The sequence below is a fragment of the Platichthys flesus genome, chromosome 15 (assembly GCF_949316205.1).
Source record: "Platichthys flesus chromosome 15, fPlaFle2.1, whole genome shotgun sequence".
Taxonomy (NCBI): Eukaryota; Metazoa; Chordata; class Actinopteri; order Pleuronectiformes; family Pleuronectidae; genus Platichthys; species Platichthys flesus.
Window position 1 is genome coordinate 17,152,003 of NC_084959.1, and position 27,977 is coordinate 17,179,979.

The following is a 27,977-nucleotide window of genomic DNA, read 5'->3' on the forward strand; positions in this document are numbered from 1 at the left end:
GGTCAAGAGCAGAAGGAAAAAATCACAGTCGAGTACAAGTCCGAGAGCAGACGTCTCATGTGTACAAAGAAGCAGCATCAGTGCAAGCAGAAGAGCTGAAGCTGGAGCGCATGCAGGAAAGGGTATGTTTGAGTGTGAGTGCAGGGTTTTAAATGAAAGCATTACAAAATCAGAACGTGAAATCATAAGTCCTGCTCTCAAACTGAGAGGCCACGCTCTTGAATAAAGATAGGACGGGAAAAATAAGTCAATACATAATCCTGGAAATTCACAGGGTCAAATCCAGATCACACATATTTTTTCAGTCCATCTACAAAAGTAAAAATTCCCCAAAAGTGATCCAGCGAAGCCTCTGAAGATGAGCACTGTTCAGCTGTGTTAGTCCGACGAGGAAACAATGACAGCCTGCGCTTCTCAATTTCTCTCCAAAATACACGTTTCTCTTCGTACTTCCCATCCCTCTGACATGCCTTGGTTCAAAGTTGAGAGCCCGGGGAATTCCAGCCACGATGAAAGAGTGCAGCTAGCTCCAGAGTAAACAGGGTTCGACCGAACCGAGGGACCCGAGAGGCAAGAGGAATCATTAATGCATCAAGGGCTGTCAAAAGAATACAGTCGGAAAAGTCTGAAAGTGTAAACACGGCAGATGGCGAGCAACTCATCCTTGCATGTGGCGTTCCAGCCCCGCTGACACAGTATCAGCCCCTACTGAGGTTGTTTGTGTCTGCCTGTCAGTGAGAAGGGATAAGTGGGGAAATAGTTGGATGGATTGTGAGATTAGTCTGTGCTGTCTTGACAACATGAACTCTGATAAGTAGGCGTCCAACACCTCTTCACAAAAGAAAAATCATTCTCTGTGCCATTAGACCCACTCTCCTTGAAGGGAAATTTCTTTATTACGACTTGAGTCATCAATAAAATTGACGCCTCAGTAATTGCTGCAATCTGGGAACATGGACATATCTTTTCAATGAAGTGTAGAAGGCTAATGGTCAATATGAGCACAGGAACATGTTTTCAGTGGAGGGGGGGGCCCTGATCAGCATAGGTGAACACACACAACACCCAGTACATGCAAAGAACACTTGATAACAGCACAGTGCCATGAATGGATGTACGATTACGCCAGTTGAGGATCATTCATATTTTAATAAAGGATACTTAAACCTGCAACAAGCTGCCACTTCACACCTAATATCTTATTATGGATCTTTAATGTTCTACACAATGTGAGCTCCTGTCTGTCTACATCATAGACACCAAAACGTAAATGATTAAACTGGCAAAAAGAGGCGGCGTGTGTCCATCAGGATGATCCCATCTTATTCGTGCTTCACTTCCTGCCCAGCAGCTTCATTTTGACCCCACAGTCACATGGTGAAAGAGGCGAAATGAACAAGAGAGGCCGGTGGGGGAGACCCGGGCTGTAATCTGTTTGGTTTCAGGCTCGCTCCTCAACCTGCTCCCCCGTCTGTCTGCTTCTGGGAGGTGTCCTCTTTAAACTGTGATCACAAAAAGACAAGAGAGGTGGGGAACCTCTCTCCCTCATCTCCTCTCTATCTCCACTGAGTCTAGTTCTTTACTGTAACAGAGTAGATCACAAGCCATATAAGCATCCATCTTATCAGCAGATCAATCAACATGAGTCTCACGCTGGACATATCAATTCGTTTCTGTGTGTGTGTGTGTGTGTGTGTATGTGTGTGTGTGTGTGTTACAAACACATCTTCTCAGGTGAATTTAAACTTGAACAGTTCATCCATACACATTTACAAAGAGTTTGAAAAACTACAAAATGGAACCTTTAATTTTAAACAGTCATTATACAGTCCTTTTCAAATCAAAAGTAGGGCTGCTTTTGATATCAAATAAGCTAATTTAATAAAAATGCGATATTTAATTCCATAGTCTATGATAGATCAGACAACAGAGAAATCCAATGTTCAGTCCTATAATACAAAAGTGCATATAAATAACACTTCTCAACATACATCTAGAGTAACAGATCCATGGGACAACTGGCTCAGTGAGAGAAAACACAAGGACAGATTGAATACAAAATGATCAATGAACTCAATAAACAGTGTATAATGGAGTGAGTGAATGTGTGCACGTGTGCTTGTGGGTGTAGGCTCTAAGATATGATATATTAAGTAAGACAGAAAGTTGGGTTTTGATGCCATGTGAATGAACGTTAACTCATAAGAGGAAATCGGATGTGAACATGGTGTCGACTGGGCCTGAGTCTCCAGGCAAATTCAAATGGGTCTGGTTCAGGTAGAACATTTCCTTTTCGGGTTCAGACACAAATTCGCGGGCCCTAGAAGAACTCTCACATGAGTAAGACTGGATGTTACCGGTCAGCTGATAGGTGCACATGTGTCTGAGCACTGCCCTGCATGTTTCTGCATGTGGGTTGATTGTCATGTGACATGTGGATCAATAAGTTCATGATAGGGCCAAACTCCGACGACAAGATGATAAGATAAACACAAAAAAAATAAAAACATTTGAGATGGCACCATCGGCGTCAAATCAACAGTGGAAGTGTGATGCCCTTCCTCCTGCTTCTGCTGCTGATCTTTTACAGACCACTGCGGCCCCTTGCTCTTCCAACAATCTGAATGTGTCCCATATCTGCCCCCATCCAGCTGTCTCCGTCCCCAGCCGCGCTGTAGCTCCTGATCTCCTTGTGAGAGAATATTCCCTCTGCCTTTGCTGCAGACACTTGAAAGCTCAGACATGTGCTGGATCACCGCTGTTCTTCCCCTTTTCATCTCGTGCAGACCTGCAGGGTCAGCAACCGTTCATGCAGGGAAAAAAGTCCCTGCTAGTTGAAAAAGCTCTGTGTTATTTTCCCACCTTCTTATTTGTACATATTATCAGCATCGCACACACAACTGCCAGGAAATTGCTGCATTTAAGTTATGATTGCTTATCCTTTTGCTGTCAAGCTTCTTTTTTTTTTTTACAGTTTCTAACTATTCTGTCACTTTATGGAATACTTCCACACTTAGGAATATAAACGTTTCTGATTGCTTGTCGTGAGATACAGGATAAGATGGACTCCTTTCAGAAATCTGGAGGAAAAATGCTTTTTTCCTCCTGAGCCTATTCCTTCCTTAAATGTATATTATATAACTTTGGCCACTGTGGGTCTGTTAATCAAAACAATCACAAAACACATAGTTTGATGATGTAGCGAAGCAGCACGGGATCATGGGAATTATTGTCTTAACCAAATCATTTGATCATTTAATTCCTTCCTCGTACGTAGTTTGACCCGGAAGTTACAGCAGCAATGGGAAAAACCACAAGTAAAGCAGATGCAGGAGCCTCTGAAATGAAAGTATCGTTACCTTGAAAAAAAATCAGTCTATCTCATCTGGAATTATCTCATTTGGTTTGTAGTGAACCAAAGACAAACTGATGGACTGAAACAGCACCTACTCTCCAACTAATCCATTAGTCGCTGGGAAAGAAATCCGCATGTTGTCTCTAGTTTGACTAAACCAGCCTCGGTGAGCCCTACACTGTAGCCTTATTGATTCAAGTGAGTTGTAATTAAACAAAAAAGGCTGGTAACAGACCATCAAATCATTGTAGCCCAATTATTAGAATCATTAAAACTGAGTATTGAGCTTAAAACACAAAGTTGACAAAGGAACTAAACACAGAAAAGTTCTGTTGTTTTTTGATAATGAGCCATGTTGGTTGCTCGGCTGAGATATGCAAACTCATCTTAACCTTAATATTTGACCTTTGGTTCTGTAGTGTGAAGTGAATTAATCCAGGATATTAATGAAGTGCTTTTCTCCATGTGAATATTGTTGAGAACTGGTCAGGCGAAGGCACACTGACCAAACAACCAACCGGTCCATCCGGAGGCTGCAGCCCCATCATTTAACTAATGCAAATGAGAAAGTCATAAACACAAAGCAATAGCAATTGAGCAACACAGCCTAATCAATCATAGTGTGTCTGTGTGTGAGAGGTAGCGGCGCTCTCAACTCTTCATATTGCCTCGAAAAACAAATTCCCATCATATGGCACAAAACAGAAACACAACGAGAGGCTCTCACTCATCAGCACACACTCAAGAAAAGCCTCTGAGCAGAGGATCAATCACTGCATGAGAGGGACGAGGATAAAACGACAAAAGAGAAAAGAAACAGGGAGGAAGGGGCACCTAAACACATGTGCACATATAATCACAGTGTGTGTGTGTGTGTGTGAGGGTGTTATGTGTGTGTGTGTGTGTGTGTGTGTATGTGTGTGTGTGTGCACAGCTGAGGACCCAGTGTGCAGGACTGGAACAGCTGTAATCCAACAGCAACAGACACAACAATGAGTCATTCTGACTGGTGTTGTCATCAAACAGGAACGACTGGGAATTCCTGGAATTCATGTGCACAGGTGTACACACACACACACACACACACACACCCACACTCACTCACAAACACACACACACAAACACACACTCACACTCTGCAATTTCAAACAATTACTCAACTGTGACACACCTGATTGTTGCATGCGATTCCTCTTCAGAAGCACAAATTGTGTTACTGAGCAACACAACTAAAAGTTATTTTTAAAAACAGTCTATGGTCACGTTCAACTTTGGTGAACTTTGACCTGCACATTTGCCACATTGACCAAGATCAAGTCATCATTGCAGGTCTGACCTTGAAGATAAAAAAAAGAGCCAGAGGCCAAAAGCAAGTTAGCACTTAGCTTCCATGCAGTTCGTCAACTGACCCTAAGACGAGTCCATCAACAAGCCTCTAGCTCCACCCCCTTTAATGTGGTAGGGAATCAGTTAAGACGCAAAAAGGAAGAAGTTGTTGTTAAAAAACAAACATCTAAAGCATCCTCTGTAAAGCCAATGCAGAGCAATGTTCAGTGGGGGGAGAATACATGAAAGAGATTGGGAAACAAGGTTATCAGCACATCACAAAATGATATCCTTAATTTCCTGGTCTCAAATGTTAATATTCATGACAATATTTTACCAAATTATGCTCAGAAATTTAAACTGCAGCAAACTACAACGAGTCACAGGTTTTTCCCGTAACCACCAGCTTCAGATTTCTGGAGGTAAGAAAGGAAACTGCCCTTAAGTGCATGGTCTGGCTTAAACCTCATCATTCATCTCTGCTGTGAGATGCAAAATGAAAGAGAGCAGAGAGGCCTTCAGAGGTGGAGGACTCATGTAATATGCATAGCTGCTGGTTCTTTGAGTGTGTGTGTGTGTGTGTGTGTGTGTGTGTGTGTGTGTGTTTGTGTGTTTTCACGGCAGGATGACGGAGGAGAATGAAGAGACAGGATAGGAATAAGAAACAGACGGACATGTTTTGGACACTGCGCTGGTTTTTCTCAGCCTATCAGACGCAAGGGCCCGAGTCCTCAGAACAAATATGAAAAGGCAAACGAATAACGTGTCGCAATTCACCCTCGTCTCCGTTCAATCTGCCTCCCTTCATCTCCGTCCTCCTCTCCGTCAACATGTCATTTGTTGCTTGCTACAGTGAAACGAGTCACGGAGGCGTAATTAATGTGTGTGTGTACGGGTGTGTTACAAATGAGTACGCAGCGGCAGAGATACTCTGAAGGGCTTCCAGCTTGTACAGAAGATAAGGGAGGTTAATTAATATTGTAAAGAACATTAATATTAGAGGGAAAATTCACATTGGTTTTCTTTCTTGTTCGCATTTAATGAGGAGGAAAATATCAAAGCAAAGATGCACTTTCAAAAGGCAACATTAAAGATGATCTCAGGCATCTGAGGAGATCTCTGGAGTTCCTTCAAAGAAAACAGATGAATTGGACTGGATGAAAGTTCGGTCTTTATTACAGTCGGCCTCTTATCACTGCTGGACCAACGACAGTGTTTTTTGTGGCCAGGGTATCAGCGGGCGAACAGAACCAAGTGCTGCACTTCTTCTAATTACAGTCAACACCAGATTCGACCAATGACCAAGTTTAACATACACAAATACACTGGCTTTGATTCACAAGTAGACACTAGGACTATAGCAATTTGGGTGCATCGCAAAAAAAGGACAAATGCTGCAATACAGCAGCAAAGCATATAAATGAATGACCAACACTTCACATGCTTTGTCGAGTGGTTGTGAAACTTCTCGCCAGTAAATATTCATGATTTCAGAGTTAATCCTAATGAGATTTGCGAAGCTGGAGCACAAACCCCCAAAAAGTTCAGATTGGTGTGTGTGTGTGTTTGTGTGTGTGTGTGTGTGTGTGTGTGTGTGTGTGTGTGTGTGTTTGTGTGGTTATGGTTAGGTATGATTTTGTGATGGTTAAGGTTAATGTTAAGGCTTTCCACAATGAGTCAAGTGAATGTAATGTCCTGCGTGAACCTGTGTGTGTGCAGGAGGCTGCGATGGTGAGAGGTGACCGATCGTATAACTGTCAACAGCAAGAGTAAAATGAAGCTGTGCTGGACAATAAGTGACACATATACATACGTGCACCAACACTCTGACGGACCAGACGCACATCGATGATTAATGTGTATTGTCAGCATGCTGTGAGTCACAGGTTGGGGTCACGATGTCATCATCCCACTGCATCTAAACTGGGTCACGTTCTGTCAGCAGACGTGCACACACAAACAGACACACACTACATAGCTGGTACTGGGGTGGAGTAGCTAGATTGACTTTTCTGCCTTTGATTTCTTCATGAGATCAGTGATTCGGCGGTGAACAAGTTCTCCCTGCAAAAATGTACTTCAATGTTGTGCGAAGGCCTCGGGTCGACCCACACATGATGAAACGGACTGAAATTTCAGTGATCGACAGAAAACAGGCACGAACGGAGCTAGGGCCCTGATTGTGAGGAAGATGGTCTTATGGGGAATACTCCGCTCGGATGAGTTAAGAGAAAAGCACGATGGAAGGTGGAGGAGAGACGGGGTCAGAGAGAGGAGCATTGATTCGCTACAGAGAAAAGTGGAGAACTACACAGGAACGGCTACATGGTGTGCCTGCAGGCAGATGGAAGGAGTTCAAAGATGGCAGAGATAATCAAACAATGTTACAGTGATGTTTGCGCTCTAAGAAAAGTTCTCCGGCTCAGTTTGAGACTTTTCTTTTTCTCTCTCTCTCTCAGAATACTAATGAAGACAGGAATGATGGTCCAATCATCCCTCCGCACGCAGTAATTCAAGATTCAAGATTCAAGATTCAAGATTTTAATTGCCAAATGCACAACAATAACATTAAGCAGTCGCTGGCAGTGAACAATGCTCAAGTAATTACAACCTATACAATAAAATAAGATAGAAATTGTGTAAAATAGAATAAAATGGAATATCAAAATTTAAAAAAGAAAATAATGTATATATATCTAAATATATATAAACAACTGAGGAGAAAATAAAACAACAAAAGTGCAAATATGCAGATACAGCAACTGTGTAAAAAAAGATTAATTTAATTGTTAGAAGGACATGTTGTACTAATAGAGTCTGCTGCTCTAATCCGTCTTGATATGGGAAATGCATTCATCTGTATGGGAGAGATGATTGACAGCTGGCACGGGCGACCATATGGGCTCCGACAGCGACAGCAGCACTGAAAAAAACAGCAGGTGCTTTGATCAAAGCAACTTCCTATTTTCATCACCGGGCTTCGGAGTACATCTGCATAACAGCTTCGCCCGAGGGAAAGCTGACACAGCAGGCCGAGCTTCCTTGGCATCAGCACAGCGAAACTGGATGTGAGAGTGTGTACGTAGGCGAGGGAGCACACATACACAGCAACACAAAGTCCCTCTCCTCTCCCGAGCAGCGTGAGTCAGGGGTAAAAACACGGAGGGACTCTCTATGATGAGGATGCGGATAAGAGGGCACAGTTTTCAGAAGGTTGCACAGGGGGAGTCTTCAAAGGGAAACCTGTTTCAGCCAAAAGTTGGTCCAGACAGCAAATGATAACAGTCCTTTTGCAGAATCGATTCATTTGGCTGATAGTATAAAACTCTGTTTCCAGGCTAAAAACAAAAAATCTGCGAATTCCAAAAGAACGGACTGGTTGTTACAAGAGCATTAACACTCAAACCAAATATATATATCAGATTTTTCTCCAACTCAATAAAACGGAAAATTCCTAATCAGGGCCTGCCAAGGGTCACAAATAAAGAGTTCTTTGCCAGATGATTACCAACCTTAAATAATTTATATAAAGTTATTTCTGCTGCACAAATTATTAGTTTTTTCCCAAGACAACTGTCTGTAAAATACTGGATGGTTTCACCTCTTAACATTGTCTGCAGCCGTACTAGCAGCAATGTAAGGCTGCACAAACAATGCTAATCCTGAATGCTGCTGTGAGCTTACACTGGGACAAGGCTAAACTGTTTTGTCTTTTCTCCATGTTCATCATCGTATTTTATTTCCAATTAGCCAACGTTAGCGCGCTAAAGTTTTCAAATATATATTGATGTCCAACATGAATTTGCTCCAGACAGAGCAACACTACAAAGATCTCTGACTGTGAGGGTAAGAAAAAAAAACCCGATGAAACTGTGGTTCATATTCCTTTGAAGAGCAGAAAAGCAGAGCACACAGCTTCAGGCGAATCCCTTTCATGTCTCCAACCCCCTGAAGCACCTTTTTAAGAATAAAAGATATAAATTGAAACTGAAATACCACTGCGGTCAAATCAATACGAAAAAGCGACACATAATTAATGCATGCTAATATATTTATGTAAGCACACAATGTAAATGATCTCTGTATGTTTTTATGGTTATACACCTGCAGGAAAACAGCTGAGATGAAGCTTGTATGTGCAGCGAGTGCTTGTACACTCAGCGGAGTGTGACAGGTGTTCAGTCCTGAGCAGATAACTGCACAGTGAGCGTTGTTGCACAGTGAAACCCCAACATGGTTTTCAGCTGCTTCTGTCGAGGGATGAGTCTGAGTGAACTGAACTGGAACTACCCGCTATAATAAAAGTTAAAGTTACGCAAGACTGGGCAGCGAGAACATTACATATATAAAATAAAATGTTAAATTAAAATTGTTTATCTATGTGCATGTTTTTCTCTGTTCACCCTTTCCACGCACACACCACCCCAACTAAACAGCCATCCAATCCAATGGATTCTGACCACTAAGAACGGGCTGATGAAATATGCATGATAGAAGAAAAGCTCAGAGCCTAAGCACACACAAGTGTCCTGCCTCCCTCTGTCTGACGGGAAAACATTGAAAGCGGCCGTGGTCGGCGGCGCTGCAGCTATAACACGCTGGATGGAGCACCGAGCTGAGCCGGTGGAAGGGTTGGCAAGTTAACATCTAATTCTGGACTCCACCCACGAGACCATCGGTAGAGGAAAGAGTTGAGCAGGTCAACCTGAGTCGACCCGGCGCTCGGATGTTTGTGTTTTATCAAGCAAAACAGAGAGACTCATAAACACAAGGTCGTACAGCTGCGTGTTTCTAAAAGAACAAGAAGAAAATGGATCCTGCAACAATCCAGCCGTGAAATAGTAAACAGTTATGGAGCAGATGTTTCCCTGAATAAATAAAACATCTGTTTTGAAGGAGACACAGTTTAATGATTCAGGCTGTGGTTAATGCTGTCATGCAGCTTAGTGAGTCTGAATAATGTCTTACATAGGTGTCTGTTTATGTCAGGGAGGCTTCAATTTAAATTGGACTTATCATTATAAAGTAAATGTAATGGCTGTAGAAATAAACATTAAGAACTAATGGCTGTAAAATAATAACAGCATAAAAATATTTTTTGTGAAAAACAGTTTTGGGGCGGAAATTGCTTTTCTAAGAATTCTGAATGTATAAGTCAGACACATCTGGTGGCGATATGGAACCAGCGATCGGATATCCAGGTCAAGACTCTGTCTTCCTACAGACTTTGGAGTCAGACACAAGTCAAACGTCTCTCCGAACACAAACATGGACACTTTTTGAATGTGAGTCCAGACGACATTTTGACTGAGCTGAATTGGCAGCTATCTGCATATGAATAAAGATTCACATCGTCTACAGATTCTACAAACTCACATGCAGTATATGTTAATCTGTTATAACCCCAAATCAACCACATGCCTGACTATGAATAACATGTATGTCTAACAAAATAAGAGTGGGTCTTTTAACACACAACCAGTTCTTATTAATATACAAAATGTCGTACGTGTTTACGCATTGTAGAAATAACAAAAGCAATGGATTTCATTGTATCTAATCTGAAATCAGGTTTGCTTTAATCATTTTACTGTGTGACAAATTAGTCTGGGCATTCTGTCCATCAAAGTTGACACACTTTTGAAAGACAGACACTCACATTAAGTGAACTTCACTGTTTCAAAAGGAAAAACTAAAAATTTAAGCAAGAAACGCTTCAAGGTGAACCCCACAACCTTTTTTCTTGCCTGCACATGTTATTCTCATCAAAACATAATTCAAAGCCTTGACAAAATAATGATCAGCAAAATATTGTTCCCTGTTTTTTTTGTCCTCTCAATATAATGATTTTCTGCCCTCATAAGTAGAATAACACACACACACACACGCACACACTTCTCCTCCGCCTGTCAGGGGTTCTCCAAAGTACATAAAGATCAAGACAGGAATCATTTCTACCTGCAAAAAGAAAGTTGACAAGTTGTGTTATCAGCAGTTCATTTCTCCAAATCTGCTGGAAAACACACATCTTCAAAAACAGCACCGCTAATATGCACACCACAAAGAAAAGTGCTGTTCTTAATCTGCTTGTTTCAGTTTATCAGCTCTCTTTGATAGCACCCTCTCCACACACATATACACACACACACACACACACACACACACACACACACACACACACACACACACACACACACACACACACACACACACACACACACACACACACCGTCACTAACACAGACGCTCACACTCACACCGTCACACACACAGACATACTTACGATGCTGGGAAAACAAACACTCTACTGATCTGCCCTCCTCAGGGCTTTGGGTGCTCTCTGAGAAACCGCTGTCTATCTAGACAAAGTCGACCTGAAAATGGAACAGCTCCTCACTTCACATTGTTATTTAGCAAAGTCTGTCGCAACAAAAGACACACTGAGCAGGATTTTACACACACAGACACACACACTCGCAAAAGAGACCCTTCTTCACCACAAACTCCTTCTCATCTTCTCAAAGCAACGCGGATCTGATTTCGCGGTCAGACAGAGACGTGTGAGAGTCTGGCTGTACGCAGGAAGAACCACTTGAAACACATCACTAACCATGCCCTGTGAAAGTTTCAGCCAATGCCAATAAAGATTTAACGCTCACAATGAATTCAGCCCTTTAATTAAGCTTAGTTAAATGCCACATGCAGGGATTTAAATTAGCTACTCAATATTCTCAGGGGTTTGGAGGTTAGGTAAATGCTGCGGACACCAAATAAATGTGGAGGGGGGGAAAAAATAATGTTAAAGGGTTGGTGGATGAAGTGGCTCGGGACTTAATGGCTTCAACGGTAACAAGAAATATAGAGAAACAAGGAAAGTCTAAAGCCAATTTCTATTATCAGCACTCAAACATGCTCACAACATTGACTGTATACAAATGTCAACTTCTTATGTATGCCGGAGAAGAACGCTGCCAGCTTGTGCCAAAGAAGTTATTTTGAGCTGGAAACACACGAAATCCCGCCAATTCATGCGCTTGGCAAATCGAGAGTAAGGTCTCACCTGTCAATCATTATGTTTCGACTGATGCTTCAATATAAATAAAAAATGCGACTTAGAGAAATGTCAGTGTGATAATGTCAGAACTACCTAAATGATAGATACCACCTTTGAGAAAAAGGTATCAGACGTGAACAGGGGAGGCAGTGTCAATGACAAATAGTGCAGCCACCCACCAGGTGGCGATCAAGACACTTTGTCTTCACTTTTGAGGAGCTACCATGTCGTCCATCTTTATATACAGCATATAGCTCACAGTGACAACTCTAACATGCTGGTGGTTTGCATCGAGTACATTACCAACTTATTTGGTACGTGTTAGCATGCTAATATTAGCTAATCTTTACTACTTACTTCTAGAACGCAAAGATAAGGCTAGTGAGAATTTTGAAAAGGATATATCTTGATTTATTTGTATTGCAAGAGGCTAGCTGCTGACTAAAAGAAATGATTTGTACAATGTTATATAATACTATTAAATCTCAGTGAAAATATTCAGAAAAAGCACAAAACAACTTTTTGTTGTATCACATCCGTATATGTGAAGGTGCAACACATGTTAATATGTTGCTGTAACTACAGAGAAATGCTTCCAATTTGTACCATTAACTGCCATTGCAATGGTCTGATGCACAAGGCGAGAGCGTGAAGGCCGATACTGAGCGGGGACATGAGCTGTGCTGTATTATGGCTTTTTAAAGCCCAGGCGCTGACAAGCCCGCACTTTGTTTACGAGACTGCTTCTCTGTTGGAGTGAAAGCGGCGGTCTGATAAGCCACATGTAGCCCTGAACCAATGACCTGTGTTAAGGAGGCGTAATTGTCTTTTTACAGCAGGCTGTAAATCTATCTTCGCCTTCCCTCTACCAGTTCACCCCTACGAATGCCACGCAGACTCTGGTTGCTTAGCAGCGACCGTCCAATTCAAGCTTCTTTTTTCTTTTTCTTCTTTGACTGATGGCCGACAAAGTTAGCTCCTATCAGTGCTTCCTACACAGTGGTCATAACAACAGTAAAGGATTGTCTTACACATTAATATTAATGTTATTTGCCGTTGAGACGGAAGTCTATCTTCATGTGTATCCAGCAGGAGTGTGTGCAAGCTGCTGTGTCTTTGTGTGTATTCACGTTTGTACCAACCTGAAGCCATCTGCATGTAACCAGCCAGGGTGCAGATCCTCCTCTCACATCCTCCACTGGGCAGGAAGATGGTGATGATGGCCAACAGGGAGCTGACAGCCAGCAGAGCACAGCCGCCTGAACACAGCACCGCACTGGTCTAAGAACAAAAACACACACACACAGAAATTCATTTCATTTCAGCTCCATTTATGCACTGAAAGTAGACCAAACCCCACACTGACAACAATTCAACAGGTGCTTGTATTGTCACATCGCCATAGATAAACTGTACATATTGGTCCTTCTGTTAAAAAGCTTTGATGGCTCTCCAAAGCCAAGTCTGTGTTTTGAATAGAATAGAATAGAATATAATTATTATTGTCGTTGTACAGGAGAAAACTGTACAATGAAATTCACCGTGTCAGAGAGCCAAGAGCAACTGTGACCGTGTGCGCTGCCATCTTTCGAAAACTGGATCGGGGAGATTGTATAATCTCACAGTCAACCATTCAAACAGGTTAATGGCTCTCTCAGCTGGAAAACAGCAGTCCATAGCCACACAACAGGACACTGTCCCTTTTCATTACATCTTCACTTAATCACACACAGAGGAGCACGACCAAGGCAGAGGAAGGAATAACACACACACACACACACACAAATGATAGATTCATTCACAAATCTTTGGCTTGTATTAGGGTGTTTTAACACTGAAAGTCCACACCTAGGTTCATGTCCGATTAGTTTTGGCTTCACAATGCAATTTAGTGAGCATGCTAATGACTTTTGCATAATGTACATACGCCCTGTCACCAGTCACGTGGGCTGGGTCTAACTATAGTTGACTGTTAGGTTTTTAGAAGAGCACAAGTCTGATGTCAGCATGTTTTCAGCAGGTAGGTTGAAGGTATCGTTATAGTCCCTGAGGGTTAATTCTTTGTGCAGCTGACAGTAGCGAGACCCTGAGACATTCAACAGGCTGATGGCAGCAGGGATACATGACTTTTAAATCTGTTGGTACTGATTCTCGACAGATTCCCTCGACGGCCAGACGGAAGTAACAAAAAGTCCCAAAACAGTGGGTGATTAGAATCGTTTAAGATTTGTTGGGCTTTTTTTTAAATCTTAACATGGTTCAAGTGATAAAGGTCATTTGGGTTCATCCACCAGCAACTATCACCAACTCCAGGAGCAGGACCCGAAGATATCGTTTTTGTCAGATACAAAGACTACAAAGATGTCTGGGAGCCGCTTCCACTTCTCCTATTGTTTACTGCTTTCTCAACTTCCTGCAATTAGTCTGAAACTCCAAACCATCCCAAAAGAATGATCTCCCACCGCAAACAATCTGAAGTCATGGTTCAGTTTGATACAGACTGAGACCACCGCCTTTGGTCAGACTACATTTTGGTCCGTTGGTACCATTCACACCTTGGTTCGCACTAAACTGAAAAGTCAGAGGGACCCACCAAACCATGAAGGTATGCAAGCTCCCATTATAAATGCATACTGGTAAATTGGTACAGGTAGGTAGCATATTGAATTCTCCAGTCGTAAGTATGTTATTTTTACGTTGTCCTGTCAGAGTTTTAACTGGTTGAACTCTAATCAATACACTAAACTGTATCTGCTCTTGCTGAGACTTCTGGGTGTGTGAACATTCCTGGACAAGTGGCAGCTAAGTCTCAAAGTATGTACGGCCTCAGAATGTGTGTCGCTGTGGGCGTTTAGGTGTGTTTCCCACAACCCTGTGTGTCTTACTGGTTCTGTTCAAATGCACTGACTCTCTAAACACATTCTCCACAACAAATGTTTTTAATGCGTCATTCTTGGACGAGGCCCAGCACACTAACACAGTCAGAAAACAGTGCCACATTAGCCATTAGCATGCGGGCGGGGGCGATCAGAGAGAAATGTCTAACATGCACGAGGGAATTACAGCCCTAAAACACGTGTCATTGTGCATGTCCCTGATGTGAGTGACATGAATGGAGGTGGGATGAAAGCAGAGCGATTTCCATGCCTGACAGAAGATTTAATTAGCTTGTTCTGGCTGTTTGGCTGAGAGGGGAGCTGGGAAATATTGAAGTGTCGTGATGGTGGTGGCAATGACTATGATTATTCTTTTGACCTTTATTTTTCCAGGTTGGCTGAACGTGTGTGTTCCTCCACCATTGCCAAGCGTAAAAACATCTGGGTTACAGATCAGCACCATGAGGACTGGTGGCAGCTAAGTGCCTTGCACAAGGACACCTTGGCCATAACAGTTAAACAAGGAAAGAACATGTGCAGAATAAGGACAGCTCCTTCAAGAAAGTGATTTACTGCAAAAAAAAGTTTATGGGTTTAATTAATTAAGTTGACGTTTCATACATCATTATTCAGTCAGCATTTCTAAGTAGCTACATTTGCCCCTTAATGGTCAGTGGACTTATCAACCACTCTAAGGGCTTGACAGTAAACCTGAGCACATCCTGAGAGCCAGAGCAGCCCAATGGCTGCTAGAATTGGAACTAATGTGAGCTTCATTAACAGAAACAGGAAACAGTGGGAGCTCTCTGCAGACAAAGTCAAACAGATTTAGTGTGTCAAAGAATTAGAAGGGGTTAAGCCGAAATTAAATTAAATTTGATTAACTCTTTGCACTGTTCTGTGACAAAGTTATTGGGCAGTAACACAATCATAACCTTGCCTTTACACCATAACAGAGGATTTAAAAAAGATCCCTTGATATAATCAGTTTCATGGCCTAAGGATCCTGTTCCCTTGTTATTTCCTGATAGAATACGCAGATTAAAGATCTGGAGATGAATCCACAACTCGCCATGAAAGTGGAACCATATATACCTAATTGACCATCAGACCTCATATCATATTATGAGAGTGACTATATGTCATGCTTAAACTGAGACAATTCAAAGTAGATAGATATAATGGTTGTTATGTGTAATTTATTATTATTATTCCAAATTTCCATCCATCCATCCACGTCCCTATTTGTCTCCATAGAATAATTTGACTTCTCCCAACTCTCTGCACACAATACTGTAGGCTGTTCTCATCCAGGTTTCGTAGGAAATGCTACGAAGAGTAATGTACGAGAATGGACAGAGACAGAAGCGAATAGGTCACATATACCACATGACCTATTCGCTTCTGTCTCTCTCCGTGAAAACAAAAAACTTGGGGGACTTTCATTTTATTCTTTATGGGAAATAAATATTGTCCTCATTTAAATGTGTTTTTGATCAAATTTGAGGTGGAAAATGTTTATTTTCATAATCGTCTTTCAGATGGTGTGTATGATCTTTAGTTTGTTAGTTTTTGCAAAGAATTTTATCGGATCTCTAGTGTTGTTATGGTGCCTGCTATGGACGCTTCCTTCGCAGTCACATAGGCCGACACTCACATGTCAGGTGACCTCAGTTTAAAACTCCCATCGTTAACTAAACCGTGTGACGATGAACATGTCGTTGACGGTACTTTCTGAAGGAATGAGTGAGCGTTCTGGAAAACGTTCTCCTCTGCATGACAGCTCATCGCTAGCATGGGCGTACTGGTCTGTTCCCATCAGCAACAGGCACAAAAACGAGTGACACTGATAAGTCAGCAGCAGCATACACAAAGAGGTGTCAATGGTGCTTGGTGTAAAGAAGTGAGGATGTTGCCAGTCAAAATCTGTCCATTGTGATATTTCCAGCAGCTTTTATATCGCAAAAATTATTTAAAAAACATTTTGATTGTATCACTCCTTCAGAAAGCAGCCGTTTAGCAGAACAAGCTTATTTCCAATTTTGCATTTCGGTACTAACAAGAACAATACTTGACAGAGAAGCCTTGTACTTGAAGATACAGAAAAGCCATTAACTCCTGTGGTCTTTGTTCTTCGCTCCTTCCCACAGGAATGATATTCATGTATGCAGAGGAATGTCGCCTTTCCGTGCGCTGCTTGATCTTGGCGTGCCTCGTGGGCTCTCAGTTTGCAGCCTACCTCCCTCCCTGCTGCTCTCAACTCTCTGTGACACATTAAAGGTACATCGTATAGGGGGAGTGGAGGTGGGGCACAGTTATGCTCCATTCTATATGGTGTGCTTCCACCAAACAGTGAAAGACACATTATAATTGCAATGTAGTCAGTCTAGCTGAGTTTGATAAAGAAAATTAGCATAGAATTATTTTTGCTTTGCCTTACTTGGTTTTACATCTAAATGTATCCAATGTGTGTATTATGTCCATTCTTCATTCAATTCATTATCTGCAAGCAGTAGCAGATTTACACCACATTTTGCCTGTGCCATTTAAAAACAACCAAGAGACCAATAAAGGCTAGCAGAGCTCTACACAGCTTTGATTTTACACTAAACAAAAAAACATTGTGGTTAATGGTGTCACAATTAATCAGCTTGCAGGGACTGGTGTGTGTGCGCCTGTTTGTGTGTTCGGATGAAACAAAGTCATAATCACTGTCAGGTTTTACAAGTTCTACTACTTAGTCGAAAATGAGCCGCTAACAGCACTGGTGCTTTCAGCGAGTCCTTCCTAAATAGATCGTAATTAGGGTGAACAACTGGTGGAGCCACTGCAGCAGCTGGAGGAAAAGTGCAAGGGTCGAAAGTATTGAAAATTGCGTTTTGTTTGGCAGACGCTGGATTTGTTTTAATCTTTGTCTTTCTCCCCGCTGCGGTTCGGAAACTCGATTTGAGAATAATCCACTCAGGATATTGTGACCTGAGGTGTACTGAGGCACAAAGACGCAACTTTTTACAAAACAACCATAATTAATAACTTGCGGACTTGACCCACAACCCCCATTTAATGCCATAATAAAGTGGCCTGGAGCAGCCTTTAATATAACCATACAAGTGTTACCCTGCTGATAAAACTGAAGGCCTCAGGAGCTGATACACATATAAGACTACCTGGCTCTGTCATAAAGAAACTTTATTGGTTTCCCTCAATATATGGTCCTGAAAGCGGAGCCTGATGGACACAGACACAAAAAAAGCCAGCTCTGGGTAATAATAAGACAGTCTGAGGGGGACTCTTTGATTTCCAATTACATTAAGGAAGTGAGGGATTACACTGTACGGGCCAATGAAATTTCATTGTCTCCTCAATTGGGAGTTACAAGACGGAGACGGCGAGGCATGTCTCATTAAACGCACTTTGCTTTTTCTAAGCCGGGACAGAACGGCTAAATGTTTCAGTGTAACATGGAGTTACCTCTCTTCTGCTGTGCCAGGAAGAGAGAGGCGGTTTAATGCTCAGCACCAGCCCTTGACAGAAATAACCCCAGCACTTTACAACCCGATGCCTCACTTTTATGGAGGACAAGAGGTGAAGCTCGCCGCTCCACCAATGAGCAGCGGTGACGTGTTAGCCTTATTGCTGGATGGCCTCTCTCTGTGCACGGACGGGTCTGCCGTCTGCACGCAACTGCCGTCTCGTCCTGCCGCCTGCTGTCCTCTGCCTCCCATCGCCAACCAGCGCTCAGAGGTCAGCGGTCCCACTAAAGCATCAGCCTCAACATGTTCTGCCTTTAGGAGCCCATTAGCACTGTAATGTGGCTTCCTGCAACACCCCCGAGCCACCGCAGAGTTCTCACACACACACAGAGAGTCAGCAGAGATTTAATATGACTTCTCCTCTTTCTCTAAACTGTTGCCATTCCTCCGTCTCATAACTTCATCTTTCAGAAGACTCCTGATGACACATATATAAAAAGGAACACCCGCCTCCCAGCTTTATATGAATGTGCTGAATAGGATCGATCCTCTTCATTGATCTTCACTGGGAGGAGACTGGGAACGGGAGAGTGTCTTATAAGGATAAGTGTTTGCATGCGCGCTGGCCCCCGTGAAGGGCTGACGAAGCTGTGTGTCCACAGTTAATACGAGATGAAGACGAGATAAGAGAGGGGGGGGCGGGGGGGGGGGGGGGGAGCGGAGATTAATCGCCTGACAAGTGGATGGAGTGTCCATTTGTGCCTCGGGGACAGGCTGCAGATAGGATGTGACATTCAGGAGCACCTGAGAGGACATGGGAGCGCAAATTGTTCCCTCTCCAACCCACACACACACACACACACACACACACACACACACACACACACACACACACACATACACAACAGACAAGTCACTTAATATTATCATACAGGCACAAACCTTATAAACTAGAATAATCTATTTTTAAAGTGCACCCCCACTAGCGCAGCTCTTTCTGAGGTTTTAACACAGGAGGTCTGATTGTTTCTTAGCATGCTAACATTTGCTAATTAGCACTAAACTGAAAGTGCAGCTCAGGCTCAATTGGATTGCAGTAGTTTGGTCAAGTATTGCTTAAATCCATTATGGGCTTATTATGACACAAGGGAACTAAACATTTTTACCTGTGCAGTCTTAAATATTCAATATCTTTAACCTGTTTCAGGTGTTAATGAATGTTTTTTTTATTAATTGACTAAATGATCAAACTTGACATTCATATGAGGGATGCAGACTAGCATCATAATAATACATTAATAATAACACTGTATAATTAGACTTCAAAACTGATAAACATCAAATATTCATTCTACAGGCATGTGTGTTGTGTTGTTGTTCCTGACAATGCTGTATTATTTTATGTTCTTTTTAAGTTTAATTTTATTACATCAATTAATAACGTGTAAATGTTTATTAAAACAATCTGTAACTGAGCGAAAGACCATGATGTTATGACCCATTAAGGGGTTGGTTTATGTATTTATATATGACAGGTGTAGAGCAAGGTGGTAAAGGACAAGACTAATACTCCACTCAAGGGGATGTGGGGTTAACTCCCATCCTAGTACACATTGGCATGACGGCAGGTGGCAAGAAGGAGACAGTAGCCACAACACTACTCTACTATATGCACACTCCACTGGGACACTTCCCCATCACTTCTGAACTGAAACCATACAACAGCGCCTGAGCCGACAGCCTGCCGTGGTTAAAGGGGACGAACTACAGACCACGTGGGGGTGGAAGATGTCATTTTGCGGACAAAGCTTGAGCCGTCCATAACCTCCCTCGTCAGATAGTATGCCTGCACATACGCAAGTGAGGCATACGGTGCATGTGCAGTGCAGGGACTGAATTGAAGTTTACCAGGTGAATGCGAAGGAGCCAGCGAGGAAACAGGCCTAGCATTTAATAGTAGTGAGCCAATTAGAGATGAGTTCGTCTCAGGACAAATACAGTTGTTTTAATATGTGCTTTTGATGCATATCCAATACATTAGCATTGGGTTAAACCGTTGATCAGGTGCTGGGACCTTGACCCTTTGACAGATTGGACAAAACAACAGGGGAGGTATTGGCCACTATTGGATTTAACAAAGACAGTAACACAAATTCTCTGATATATGTAATGAAACTTAGCGTAAGTTCAATCAGGAAGACTTTTTGTATTCATAAACAATTCTCTTTCACTCTCCCTCTTCTAATCAGCTGACTGTTGGATGTTTACAGTGATCCAATCAGACAAAACAATCATGACATTGCCCTCATACTTTAAATCTGTTTTGCTGAGTCATCTAATCCCTTTCAGATCCTCAACAATCTCTAGGTCCCATCAACCACCACTGGTGACTAGAACCCACAGGGTTTCCTATACTATGCAGCAACACACCCCCTTCCGTGACATTACATGGGGTCTAAGTGCCAAATAGAATCTCATTTATATTACATTAGTTTTAGTAGGGAATTCTCCTCACATTTGTCCCTGTGGTATCTTACACAGATACATTTCAGGTTTTCAGTTTCAGCTGGATGTTTAATGGATTCGTCTTAGTTCTTACAGCTTCTATATTTCCACTACGAAGGCAACATATCTTTATTCACCTTAAAAACTTTGAGTCTAACAGGAAAACTCCAAATGTGACTTTCAGAAATGATGCAGTGTTGATGTACAGTAGGTGACCTGAGGTCAAGTGCCAGCTTTAATGTCGTTACGCAGAGGGAGATGTGAAGAATGTTTGACCAAAGTAATGGCATTCAAATGAATAATTTAAAAAATGTAATACTTTAATAATTGAAACGCTGCGCTCAAAGGGACCGCTTTTTGCATTTCAGCCAATTTTTGGTCCCAGGGTGTAAACAAGACAACTTTATTCTTAAAATAACATGTTACTTTATCCCTAATGGTTTCTCTGCTAAATGCCGCACAAACTTACACATCCCACAGCCTGGAACAGCTTTAAGAACTGTTCTCTCATAGAATATCTCACACAACCCTTCATTGTGTCTGGTAAAAGGATTGTGACATGGATTTATGTGTTTACTCAGGATATTCCTCTGATGTATCAGTGTCCCTTTCCCTCAGTCTTAGCCTGCTAAGAGCCAAGTCACACAGTAACACTAGAAAGCCCCTCTCTGTCATTAGAGGCCCAGTGTTTTCTTGCAGGGAGCCTCCCTGCTGCACAGTAATGCTTTAATGTGGTGCTAAGTCTTCGGTGTCATGTTGAATGAAAACAGTGAGAATTTCTCGTACAGACAAGAGCATCACTTTGTGCCCAGCTCAATGACCTTGGGGGGAATGTCATTTATCCTATCAGCCACAAACCGCTGCTATGAGTTTTGCTCCAACTGTTCCAACAGGGAGATTCACTGCTCTGATAGAAAAGACTGTGTAACTGAGGAGTGTACATGCTAGACGTAAAAATGATTTTGTCTAACGGTGCTAAGAAAAAGTTCAGGCAGGAGGACTTTTCTTGGTGAAGTCTCATGCACAGTTCACGGTATCTCTATAGGCTCGACCAGCTCCTTCTCTCTTTCCTTCCAATCACTAACTGACACTCTCGCCTTGAGCCTGTAATCTGTCAAACTTTAAAATGTTCTCTCTCCCTCCTGTCATTCAGCTGTCAGTTCAGTACCGTGATCACCGAGTGATCCACTTCCAGCCCTGCATCACAAGAACTCTGGATACCAGATCATCTCCCTTCTAACTGTCCAATCAGAATCCTTCATCAGATGTCCCATCTTCATCACCTGCCCCCCTCTGGGGGGGAACTGTTAAAGCTCCTAAATCATATGACTGCTTCCATGGTGTTCTACTTCCTGCTGGGGGTTCAGAGCCAAAGTATATTCCTCTTGTTCTCATTATATTTAATTTCATTTTAATTTATTTTCATTTGTTTCTTCTGATTGAACGGCATCTGTTACTTCTCTTTTCACCATCATCTATTTTTCTTGTTTTTGTCTGTTTGGATATGTTGAATTTCATTTGTAACCTCGAAGGGGTGTGATATCTCCACCATGTCTCCCTCAAAAAAGATTTTAATCTCAGGGGACTCGGGTTGAATAAAGGTTTTACATTTTTTTTTAAATGAGCCCATACAGGAAACATCCCCACATATCAGAGAGAAGGAAACACAGAAAGGCAAGCAGTGTACGTGCTGTGCACGGATGTTTGATTTGGATCACAGTTCAGGGCAGGAAGTTTCCTCAGAGTCATCCACAACCTGATGTTTTTTTATTCAAACGCCTTCTTACTCCAGCTGCTGTCAAGTGCACCAACCAAACCTTCGGTGTGTTTCTGCTTTAAGAGTCAGTCATAAAGCTTTTTATCACTGAGACAGGGGAGAGATAGTCCAACAACAAGAAGACAAAAACCTAGTAATTATGAAATAGCTAATCTGAATCCAATCTGCTCACCAACTAATCCAAACAACACAGTGACACCAGAGATTGAAAACGCAGTTTGAAGCACCAGTGAGTTGAATAGAGCATCTGTCAGAGTTATTAATAAAACCAAAAACAGACACTTTTTAAGTGAGCTCAGTCGAGTGTAGATATCGCGGCCATGAACAACAGCAGTCACATATTGCAGCTGTCAGTTTCGGTGAGTGTACAACTGCAACATTTGATTTCAGATAACACTACAATGTAGGATTATAAACATCACACCAGTAATCTGTCTGAATCTGAGCAGGTTAATCTGGCCATGACAAGTGCTGCAACGTAACAGTGACCTGGTCCATAAGCACTGCTTGGAGACTGAGGGGTCTTCACTTCTGGTGATAAATGCAAACCTTTGTTGCCCAATGAGATAAAGCTGGACTGAACCTGCCGTTATGAGCTTGCCACTCACTAACTTCACTGAGTTCACTCTGACTGCAATGAATCACGGTTCGGGTGGATTCTGTCTGTGGGGAGTTTGCATGTTCTCCCTGTGTCTGCATAGATGGATAGATAGGAATCTAAGTGGATCTAATACAGGTTTGACTCCTTATCATTTCTCCATTGTTCTGCAGTCTATTCTCAGGTTGTTCTAATCTGTACATGTCTTTAGTTTTTATCATTCCACATTAATTAATCCCCATAGGACCCCTACAATTGATACAATCTTTTCTCAGCTGCTTACAAATTGAAATGTGAAACTGATACAATAATAGAGATGCAGAAACATTATATTTGATGGTCTGCTAATCAGGGAAGTTGGAGGGTAAAAATTGCTCCTATTAGTTTCCACACTAACAAAAGAAAAGACAACAGACTATTCCACAGAGAAATTAGAGGAGGTGTCTGCACAGTTGAAGCCATTGTGCTCCATCAGCTCTCCATGTTCAAAAGAAGGCCATTAGAAAATAGATTTATTTCAATTCATGAACAGACATTGCGTGAATGTAAAATGCCTGCCCCCCAAATAACAATCTTCAGTGAGTCTCTGGTCCCAGTCACACACCACAGCTCTTGTTTCACATCAGCTGCTGGTTTCATCCCAAAGGAGAATCATCTTTGTGAAAGCCTCAGGTAGAGCGGCGCAGACAGTGACTCATGTGGAAGAAGAGGCCACAGGACTGAGAGAAAAGCTGCTATTTTAAGCACATTGTGCCGCGGCAAACGCCTGCCTTACATGTACTGCACTGCAGCGCCATTGATTCATATCAAAAGACCCGCTGATAATTCAACACCAAAGAAACTTCATGTGAGGTGAATTCCCTCGTTGATTCGCTGATAGCGAGAGGAAGGAGGAGGAGGAGGATGATGAGGCCTTATACAATAGATTCTCTTTATGGGTTAATCATGAATTGTATGAGAAGGGATCAAGTGTCCATCTGGCATTGCTGAGCACCACAAACACACACACACACACACACACACACACACACACACACACACACACAGAGCAGCAGACTTACACACAGCTCACATACAGTATAGCTGCACCTCTCTGTCCAGATTCGAACCTCAGCAAAGCCACTGTAGATAACATCTCCTTTTCCCGATCATTATGGTTCCTGGTGCTGACAGGTGCCTCCAACCCTCACACATCACATACATGGGGCACAAAGTGTCAACGCAAAAGCCTTTTCTCCTGCTTTTCTTTCTCTTCCTCCTCCTCCTCCTCTCTCTCTCTCTACTCTCAATTAAATGCTCATTGATGTCCCGGAGAGGAGAGGGGATGGGAAGGACTGAGGGGATGTATAGGTTCTGAATCTACCAGGAACGCCGCCTCTCTCTTTCGTCCATCCCTCGCGCTCCTTCATAATAGATCACAAAAGCAGATCAGATCAGACAGGAAGATCAAATAGCTGGTTTGAAATGTATGGGATCCCTCACAGCCTGGTTTAATGATGACATCCTCAGAGCCGGGCCAGAGCTGCTTTTTTTTAATATTCTGCTCAGATAATAGGCTGCTGGTGGTGGTGGTGGTGGTGGTGGTGGGGGGGGCTGATGGGTATATTCCAGAAGAGAAAGACCCAAGGCAAAGTTTCTGCTTTCTCTTCTCTTCTCTCTCAATAGATGCTGTAATAGAATTATAGCGCAACTGATACTTTTGTGTCCGACGTCCCCTCCTCCTCCTCCTCTTCCCCTCTTCCACTCGTCCCCGTGGAGTCCCTTCAAAAAGACACCAGCCTTGGAATTTGTCCTGTTATGTCTCTCGGCTTTGAAAGCAGATGCAGATGAGAAATGGATGAAAAGAAAAGGGCTTCAAATTTGGAACCCAGTGTTGAAGAATACATTTTCGGGGATTCAAAAAAACAAAAGATGATAACTGTTAATCAGCACATTTGTTCATTAGGATAAACGTGTGTTTGGCATCCCAACAGACAAGTGGTGCACAAAGAGGCCCGTTCCAGAAATTGCGGCGCTGCAGGAGGGAGAGATGAGGGGAGCGAAGAAGATGAGAGGACGGGGGAGTGTCGGAGACATGAAGAGAGGAAGAAGTGGCAGAAGAGCGAGGGAGGGAGGAGCACTTTGCCTTTTCAAAGTGAAGAAATACTGTACTATCTCACGTTGGCATAACACCACAGCCCACATACAGTAGGGCTCCATCTGTAGAGGTTTTATCAGTCTAGTCTCTGTAGATCCACTCTGAGGTTCAGTCCTTTATCTCACTTGTTGAGCATAAAGGTCTTTATTGTAAATAAACATATACAAGTCAATATATCCCAGAGAAACAAAGGCTCCAATGGGTGGATCTTTCACCGCCCGAACCTATCCCAGGATTCATTGCGCTTCAGTGGAAAACCACTTTTGAAAGAGGCAGCGGCTCCGGCATGCAACGAGACGTCTGATGCTTGAGTTTCACGCTTCAACTCAACCGAACAGCGAAGGATTCACATGTTTAAAGAAACCCAAGGGGCATTCAAACTTTCTCATCATGTCCAACTTCAGCTCTGTTGCTAGGCAACAACAATAACGGTGGGACAAGCTGGTGACGCCGCTCACGGAAATCCTCTGGAGACAAAACCGTCTCATTTCTGTTCGGCCTCCCTCCTGGTCGACATAGACCGCTGAATGGAGACACAGCTATTCTTCCAATTACATTTACACATCCACATTCCACATCTCTGGAGTTCCACAGACTGGTTTGAGTTGCTCGGGATCAATTGCATCACAAAAGTTAGTTTTCTTCTATTTACAATGCATCCCAGTGCTGGAGGCCAATCAGACTGGACCATCGAGATCCTGAAATATTGGAGCGCATCAGGATCATTTTGCAGCTCCTTGATCAGAAGAAGAAATTCTGCTTGGATCTGATGTTTTCTTTATTCAAGAAGTGAGAGGATCACAAAAACCCACTCCACTCCACTCAGTGTGCAACGTTTCTCTTTTGTGGATGATGGATTAAAAAAAAGCATGTGAAAAACGGACTTGGGTGCAGATACTCTAAATTAAATGCAACATTAGCACAGACTGAGGTTTTCCCTCAAACCCCTACTTTCCTGCCAAAGCCCTCTGCAGGCTTTTTCACAGTTTACTGGATCATGACCATATAAACCTTTCAATACACTCCCATCTGAACTCCACCTTTAAAACACAATTTGGACAAAACTGCTGTTATCTGTTTATCAGGACAAAGGAAACAATCCATCACATTACTGTATCATCAAATGTATTAGTTTAAAAAGCAGGGGATGAGATGATGCAAATGAATTAATCCAAAAAGAGTATATGAAAGTGATTTCATCAGCGATCTGTGGAGGAGATAATCATCTGCACAGGGAGCTACTGTCAGCGTTCCAGTTTGAACTGGATGACGAGCCCCAGAGGATTTGGGAGTCTGCAGAAAAGAGGTAATTTAGATTTTTCTTTTAAGACCTTGGATGTAATATTTATGAATCTTGCAGATTTTTTCTTGTTTTCAACTTCAGACACTCTCCCAGCTAAAAAACAATCAGCTTGTTTATGTTTATATTCTTACATATAGAGGATTCTTCACACTGAATCATGTCCGGGCACATGTCCCTGCCTCCTGCCCCTGTAACAGAGAAGTTGAAGAGAGAGAGAGCATCCTTCAGCAAACCTCTCATACACTCTCGCCCTCAAAAACTCACACAGCCCAGCTTGCTCTTGCATTTATGCATGATTTGCACTACCGCTGGTCCCAAGTGCACATTTCATAATTCATGCATACTGTACTGTAGCAACTGGAAATGCTACTATATCTGCCTCCACCACTCTGCTTCACTTTCGTTGGCGGGTCAGACGGGTCCATGTTACACGCGGATTACAGCAAACTCCCTAACACCAAAAATCCACATTTACCTACAGATCAGAAAAGTATAAAATTAGAAAATTAAAAATCTTTAGTCTGTCACAAGCAACCACGTCTCCATGGTTCTGTCTCAGCACTTTAGGCGTTCTCGCTGTCATCAGGAATATTTCTTTTCTCACTATCAAGAGGAAAGTGGATCTCCACAGGAATAATAAATGAAGCGTGTCTGTTACCAGCTCTGGAAAATAGTTGCATCAGTCTGATTAAGTATCATCCGCATTGGCAGAAAGAGCAGCTGTTGCATGTTAAGGTGCCAAGAGCCTGGCCCACTGAGGATTGGGGCAAGAATGATGTAAGTGGTCAACAGCACTGCAGAGCGGCTTCATCTTACACGATGACAGCTGATCGTTACGCAGCAGGTCACTTCTTTAGATCAGTTTTGTAAATCACAGCAGGCGACGGCCCCTTCTTTAATAAGGATTCATTGCAAAACTCTTTGTCAACTTGGAACAAACAAGTCATATGCATCTCAAAGCTGGATTCACAGGAATGTGTTGTGTTTAGCAAACTCCGACTACAAGCCACAGTTTTCATCATTTAGTCATGCTAACTGACCCACTATTAGGAATAAACAAAACATTCTAAATTCTTATTTTTGTGGCCCTGCAGGTTTTACATTTATAAGCACAAAACATATTAAACTCGACTTTGATCACTGACTTGCATCCAAATGATTTTGCTACACTTCTGCCTTTACCCATATGTCCTGCTGGGTGCTTCAATATTCATCTTCTCTTCTCATTCCGCTCCCCCTGTGGAGCTGCACACTAGCACAGCAGCAACAAACTCCTCCGTGTCGCAGAGGAGGAAATTAACTTTTTATTGAGGAATATTTTCCAGTCCCCTCGTGTGGTTTTTAGTGTGAGAGAAAGAGTGCTCGTAGGTAGGCCAAAAGTATTAGGTATTATTAATACCTGCTGTTATCTATTTGTACAACTAACAGCACAGAGAGATGGCGGGGAGATGATCACAAACCCTTTTTTTTTGCATGTCTGTTGTAGATGGTCAGAGGAAGTGCAGTGGCGATTTTGGCGTGATTTGGACACACGATACATCCAGTACTCACACAGTTTGAATAAACAGGCGAC

At 42.5% G+C, this 27,977-nt stretch overlaps 1 protein-coding gene across 1 annotated transcript in view; it reads right to left on the minus strand.

The window, feature by feature from the left end:
- Positions 1–27,977, minus strand: part of LOC133969150 (LHFPL tetraspan subfamily member 7 protein) — a 103,956-nt gene that overhangs the window by 60,502 nt on the left and 15,477 nt on the right. The window contains exon 2 of the mRNA XM_062405431.1: positions 12,878–13,016. Within this exon, the coding sequence (XP_062261415.1) occupies positions 12,878–13,016 (139 nt within the window). The remainder of the gene's footprint in view (positions 1–12,877; positions 13,017–27,977) is intronic.